At 35.6% G+C, this 7,500-nt stretch overlaps 1 protein-coding gene across 1 annotated transcript in view; it reads right to left on the reverse strand.

The window, feature by feature from the left end:
* The window catches only part of nompC (no mechanoreceptor potential C), a 63,777-nt gene that overhangs the window by 43,591 nt on the left and 12,686 nt on the right, over positions 1-7,500 (reverse strand). The window contains exon 2 of the mRNA XM_086553720.1: positions 4,914-5,030. Coding sequence (XP_086409846.1) covers positions 4,914-5,030 — 117 coding nt within the window. The remainder of the gene's footprint in view (positions 1-4,913; positions 5,031-7,500) is intronic.

Here is a 7,500-nt window from a genome sequence, read left to right on the forward strand (position 1 = left end):
TTTTTTTTTTTCGTCATGGTAAGAAAGGATATCTTTTATTCTGATATTTTAGATGAATACTTGCTCCTCGTGTTTACTCTTTCATAAACCTAGCTAAGACCGTGAGTTGTAAATCTGTTCTGAGGTGGCTAAACATTTTTACACTCTCAAGTAAATACAGTGAAACACAATCCTTTGCATAAAAAATGAATAGTGTATTTTCTGTGTGTGTGCTTTTTGTTTGCTTTTTGTTATTTATTTTCCTTTTCTTGTGTTACTGCTTTTTGTTATTTATTTTCCTTTTCTTGTGTTACTGAACAGTTTTTGAAATTTCATATCAATATTTTATATTTTTAGTATTTCTAATGATTCCGCACTACTTTTGGTTTTGTATTGCATTTCCTGTATTCTTAAATATTTGATTTACATTGTATACCTGCATATATATATATATATATATATATATATATATATATATATATATATATATATATATATATATATATATATATATACATATATATATATATATATATATATATATATATATATATATATATAAATCATATATATAGTCCATGTCCGTATTTTTTTTTTTTTTTATTCATTTATCTTTATACTTTTCATTCATCTTTCGTGTAAGAGCCCGAGTGAGGGCTCTTACAGAATGGTAAGAGAGAGAGAGAGAGAGAGAGAGAGAGAGAGAGAGAGAGAGAGAGAGAGAGAGAGAGAGAGGCCAAAGAGAGGGCGAGAGAGAGAGAGAGACAATGGGAGCGAGAGAGAGAGAGAGAGAGAGAGAGAGAGAGAGAGAGAGAGAGAGAGAGAGAGAGAGAGAGAGAGAGAGAGAGAGAGAGAGAGAAAGAAGAGAGAGAGATAGAGAGAGAAGAGAGAGAGAGAGAGAGAGAGAGAGAGAGAGAGAGAGAGAGAGAGAGAGAGAGAGAGAGAGAGAGAGAGAGAGAGAGAGAGAGAGAGAGAGAGAATGAGTGCGAGAGAGAGAGAATAAGAGAATGAGAGCGAGAGAGAGAGAGAGATAGAGAATGAGAATGAGAGCGAGACAGAGAGAGAGAGAGAGAGAGAGAGAGAGAAGAGAAGGCAATTAAAAATAAATAAATAAATAAATAAAGCACAAGAAAAGAGTATAATTCTTAATGGATATCTCCTAATTATCTAACCTCGGCTTGTGACCGAGACAAGTGCGGCCGCATCCTACTACAATAGCACATAACAAGGTGGCGTGACCACGAGCCTGAGCATTGTCCCCCCCCCCCCCCTTCCACCCTCTCCCTCCCTCTCTCTTCCATGACCCTCTGCAAAACCCATTCGCACCTCATGGTACTTCTTCCCCCTCTACCTTCAATTCCAACTCCGTCGTACTCCCCCCTCCCATTCCGTCTTTATGGTACTCCCCTGCGATCCCCTTCCTAACTTCATGGCACTCTTCTGCACCCCCCCCCAAAAAAAAAATAAATAAATAAAAAAAATAATAATAAATAAATAATAATAATAAAAATAAGTAAATTAATAAATAATAATAAGAAGAAGAAGAATAAATAAATAACAATAATAATAATAATAACAAAACAATGCCATAATACCCCCCTCTTCCTCCTATTCTTACTCCAACCTCATGGTAATCCTTTCGATCTTCATGAACTCCGTCTCCTAATACCTCACTACGACCGTCTCCTACCTTCCCCCTCCCCTCCCTCCCCCTTCTATCTTCTGGTACTCTTTGTGACCCCATATCCCCCCCCCCCCCCCAACCCCACCCTCCCGACCTCCCACGACGCGTAACAATGGCGAGAGCAAATGACCTTTGGAACAAGTGCAGGTTCAGTTCAGTTGTTTTTTTTCTTCTTCTTTTTCTCATTTTTACTTTTATGACTTTTATCAATCTATTTTTATTTTTATTTTTTTTTTGAGAGGCCTGTGTGTGTGTGTGTGTGGTTGGGTTGGGTTGGATGTGGGGGTGGGGGTGGGGGGTGCAGGAGGGAAGGAGGATAGGAGGGGGTAGGAGACAAGGAGGGGGGGAGGGGGTAGGAGACAAGGAGGGGGGGAGGGGGAGGGGTAGGATGTGACCTTTAGAGGATCGCCTGGTCACAAGTAAGGAAGTTTTCCCATTAAGGAATATGATTTAATGTGTCGGGAAATTAATTTGCTGTTGACATGCTTCTCGGGGTCTACAGTGTCGCGTGATATCATGTTCTTTACTTTGATATTCATTCATTCATTCATTTTCGTTACTTTAACATCAATCTATCATGTTGTGAGGTATGACCACATTCTTAAATTATCCTCCATCTATTATCATAAACTTATTATTTCTTTAGGACTACTAGTTTTTGAATCTTGGACTGACTATAATTGTCAAAAGTTCTTCATTATATCTCATTGTTGTCCTTGTTTAGTTCAAGCTTCCCCTTCAGTTAATTACTCATCTTAATGTGTGTGTAGACATGTACATTTCTCTCTCTGTCTATTTACCTGTCGATCTATCATCCATCGAGCTATTTGCCTAACTATTTATTTATCTCTTCCGTCTAACTATCCATATCTCTATCTGTCTATCTTTTTGTATACAGTTTTTCCTATTATTCTTGTCATTATTCTTTTTTTTTTTATTAATGGGTTAAGATTATGCAAAGTTAGTAGCACTTCGACTAACTAACTATATTCTAGACGTGCATACTGTAAGAATAAAACTGGGATCCACTGACTAATCTCATGCACGTGAAACTCTCAACTATCTTACCCTCTTTTTATTGTTTAACACGAATTATCCGAATTATATTTAAAGTCATAAAAAAACAATTTTTCTAGATCTTATTTTACAGTTATGTTAATTCCACTCTCTTCTATTTTCCGTTCTCCCCTTCAATATTCTTCCTCTTTTCTTTTCCCCTCTCTGCTTCTCTTCCTTTCCTCCACTACCCTTCCTTCTTATTATCCCCTGCTCTCCGCTTCCTTCTCACTTACTCCTTTCTATCCTCCCCTCTCTTTCCCTTTCTCTTATCTTCTCTTCCCTTCCATCTCACTCCCTCTTTTTTCGATCCATTCCTGCTTTTTTTTTTCTTAACACTTCCCTATCACTTCCATCCCCTCTCCTTCCCGTTCCCTCTTTCCACTCTTCTCTTCAATCTCCCTCCCTCCTTTCCCTTTCACTTCCATCCCCTCTCCTTCCCGTTCCCTCTTTCCACTCTTCTCCTCAATCTCCCTCCCTCCTTTCCCTTTCCTTCCTTCACCACTTCAAGTCACTCTCCTCCCTTCATAAACATACGCCAAAGTATTCCTGTAATCACAAGGACATTGTAATAAATCAGAGCAGGCAAACAATTTTGTTCCCTGTAACGCAGCACGGAAGAACAGTATAATTTTCTGGTAGATTACTCTTTGTGTCGTAAAAAAAAAAAAAAAAAAAAAAAAAAAAGTCATTTTTAGACGGGAGGTATGGACGCTGGAGCGTGTGCAAGATAATTGATAGTAATTCTGGGGTAAGTAGGAAAAGCTATGTTTACTTACGAAGTACCATTATGCAACGTATGATTTTATTTTGGTCCTTTGCTATCTATCTATATTTCTATCTACCTGTCATTTTATCTAGCAATCTATCTACCTATCTATATTTTTATCTATCTGTCTGCTTATCTATCTGTCTATTCATCTATCTATATATCTATCTACCCATCTATATATCTATCTACCAGCGATAACTGAATTTTACCCTAGTAGCATCTATCCGTCAGTGTATTTAGTTGCTTCTGTATCTATTTTGTGGGTATTCTCTAGCTCTCAATCGAGATCCTAAGGGACATGACACGTGTAGATACTTTCAATATTATGATGAAAAAAGAAAAATTATAAGAAACAGAAAAAGAAGCGGATGATAATAATAATAATGATATTCAGATAATGATAACGGAAATTATGGACAAAATACGAAATAATCACACTGGCTGTAGTGCTAGGAAAAAAGCTGTATACTCTCGTATATCTTATCAGCTCTAATATTGAAAATATGTAAGTTAATTTTGGTTTCATTGACGATGACGCAATTATTATTGGTCTTAGATATTACGTAATCTGGCATTCGATTTTTGGTTATTTTCCATTCAAAATCATAACGATAATTAACTAATAGAAGAACAGTACTCGCTATAGTAATTTCATGAATAAGCATGGAAATTATAAGATACAAATGGCAAAGAAAAAGAAAAGAAAAAAACTAATGATAAAAAAGAGAAACCGGAGTAGCAGAAAAAAAAAGAAAAAGACAAAGAAAAAAATGAAGAACAAATTTGAATAATAACATTCAAAATAACGGTCATATATAAATCACAATGATGTGTAAATAACCTCCTTGAATATAAGAGGTGTTGACCATGGTCATTTTAGCGCAAATCACTGCACTCTTGATGGTGGAAGTTAAATATCGGAATTTCAGCTAAATCTAACTCAGAAAATCACAGTGATCACATCTCAGCAATGAACATAGTTGAATTGTTGTCGTGACCAAAATCATTATTACTTTATAAATGTGAATAGTTATTCAAAATATGGTAATACATATTTGCACTTTTGAGTAATCCTACATATTTTTTTTTCTACTTTTGACATTTGACATCAAAGATATTAATAATAATAAAAAAAATATATATATCTGAACAGATGGTCATCTACACTGTCCCTCGCCAATTAATGACGTCATGAATTTTAGCTCATAAATATTAACTCTTCCAGAAAATAACCAGCTGATTAGTGACGCCATAAAGTCTGTATGGATTATCATGATAGTAATAATAACCATCATCATCATCATTATCATAACTGCTACTCTACAAGTGCAATTACTAGTACTACTCATATAACTGCTATTACCATTAGAAATACTACATCTACTGCTACTAACATTCATCTCTTTCTCGCTTTTTACTTACACTATCCTTGGTAAGTCTGAGGTCGTGTTTGGCATGCATAAGGATCATCTTCATAAGAGCTACGGCGGCTCCTGTGCTCCGGCTGGCCACCAGGTGGGCGGGGGTTTGATCTCTGGGCTGTATGATACATACAAGAAAAAGAAAAGGAAATATTATTACGATTTTGGAAAATGGAAATATTTCTCATCCGGCGATCCTTCGTTTGGGATGATAAGTTATTTTTGGATGTTTGTTGTTTCGTTGTGTTATTGAGGCGGTTATCATTATTATTATTGTTGGTGGTTTAAGGGATTTTTGTTTCCTATAACCGAATCTTTAGATTTACAAATTATATTTTTCCACTAAACATATTCAGTTCTATTTATCTGAATGAGAATCTATCATATAAGTTGAATCAAACTTCTATTTAGGATACTCATTATAAATCCTTTTATTCAAAGGTTAATTTCAGAGAAAATTTATGATTTAGTAATAACGGAATTTTTTATAACTTATCACTGAACATCGAAAGATCGTTTGGATTATTTACTGGTAGATCGGCTATGGTGCTTTAGCTTCAAACCTCTGATGTGAAAAAGAGGTTTGAGGCTCTCTCGGGTGTGAGAAAGGTGTGAGATGATGTAGGCTGATAAAGGAGGTGAAGGGTATGAAAATAGAAGAAAGGGTGAGAGAAAGCAAGTGAGAAAGAGAGAGGCAAGGATGTAAATAGTGTGAGGATAAGAGAAAGAAGGAGTGAGAGATAGAAAAAGAAAAGATATAGATGGAGAGATAGATAGATAGAGAGAGAAAAAGAAAGAGAGAGAGAAAGAGTGAGAGAGATGCAGGCAGAGATGAGAGAAATATATAATGAACAAATCTTATTATTACCATGAAAAACTATTCTAATCAGTATAATACACATTGTAACATTAGTAAATAGAACAACTTTTTGCTATAGCATAACTTAAAAATTTGCTAAACAGAAACACCACTCCTTTTGCAACAAATCTAGAGATAAGATAATAAAATAAACATTATCAGATATCATGCAATTTGCTTGCTAAGATAATCCTTAAAAATTAAGGCTTACAGCTAAGGCCCAGGCACTAAAAATTCTATAGCTTTCATTGACCAAAAAACAGCCATTCAAAACTGTAGTGAAAAAAATACATCTTTTATTAAAAATATATTATTTGGCGACGAGAAAATGCACACGAAAAAATTCTATATATGTACAAATACTCATGTACATACAAAAGCCATAGTAAAAAATGTATATATGGTACCAATATTTTTTTCTTTCGAAAATGTACCCCCAAAAAATCTCAGGGGAAAAGTTTCTGCGCTTTGCAAAAATTCGTCACGCATGGCATATAGCAAATCCTTAGCGGTCTATAGAACATCTAAAAGGTTTTTGTAAAATAATATCTTATATATAAACAGAGAAAAATTATGAATAAAACAAAAACAGAGTAATCAATTAGTAGTTAATTGCCTTACCCCAAAGTAGAACAGAGAAGAAAAGATCGTTCCTCGATCCATACAAAAATAAAACATTGACGAAAAACAAACAAACATGAGAATAGATGGATTAAACGAAAACCACACCTGTTTTGGCATGATAGAAGGAAACAGACATAGATCTGAGCGTCCTCCAGCCATGTATATGTAAGTGAAGATAGCAAATGTGAGAGCAAATTTCGTTTCCATGAACTGTCATGTCTTGTCATGTGTGTTCTGTCTTCTCTCGACAAGTATTAAAAAGCGTGTAGTTCAAGTCCAAAAAACATGAAACTAAAGTGGAAAATAGAATGGGATTAGAAAATGGAAAGGGACAACGAAAAAAAAGGGAAAAGAGTCTCTATAAAAGACACTTTCAAAAAGGTTAACGAAACAAGTAATAAATTCGTGATGCATTATCATTCAAGGAAAGGGAAAGAGAGAAATAAAAAAGCACAACCAAAGGAACAAATGAATACGGGATTATTCTACAATATGTATATATAATGTCTAAATATATACATCGCTGCTGACATTGTTAACCGGTGGTTTAGTATCGATGGGTAAAGCTGATGTGGCTGATGTTCTTTTGCCGTCAATGGCTGTGTGAGAGGGCCGCTTGACGAGAGGTGCCTTCGAGCCCATAAAACGGCGTGCTGTTTGCGCCCGTTCGCATACCATGTGGATGGTTGTTTGTCCGTACGGCTGCAAAGGAGGTTTCAGGAACGGTTTCAATACACAGAGAGTGGGAAATCCTGAAGCGTGGCTGTTGGGTAGATTTCAGCAAACAGAGAGTGGGAATGCAGGAGCGGTTTTTCAGACAAAGAGAAAGAGGTTGAAGTATTTTGATAAACACATAGAATCCGACTTCTGGAAAGAAATTTCGGAAAGGATGAGGATGACAAGGTGAAAATTCTAAATCTGAAAGCAAGCTGTTGGAAAGATACCATGAACAGAAAGCGAATATCCTAAAACTGCAAGAAGGATTTAATTAAAACTAGAGTCTATGAAATCCTAAATCTGAAAGAAGATTTTAAGAAGGATGTCCATGTAAGAGAGTGAGTTTTAAATCTGTAAGGAAATCTGTAAGAAGGATTGCAGTCAGGAG

This window comes from Penaeus japonicus, unplaced genomic scaffold (genome assembly GCF_977035675.1).
Source record: "Penaeus japonicus unplaced genomic scaffold, GWHDUDI00000001_assembly GWHDUDI00000028, whole genome shotgun sequence".
Taxonomy (NCBI): domain Eukaryota; kingdom Metazoa; phylum Arthropoda; class Malacostraca; order Decapoda; family Penaeidae; genus Penaeus; species Penaeus japonicus.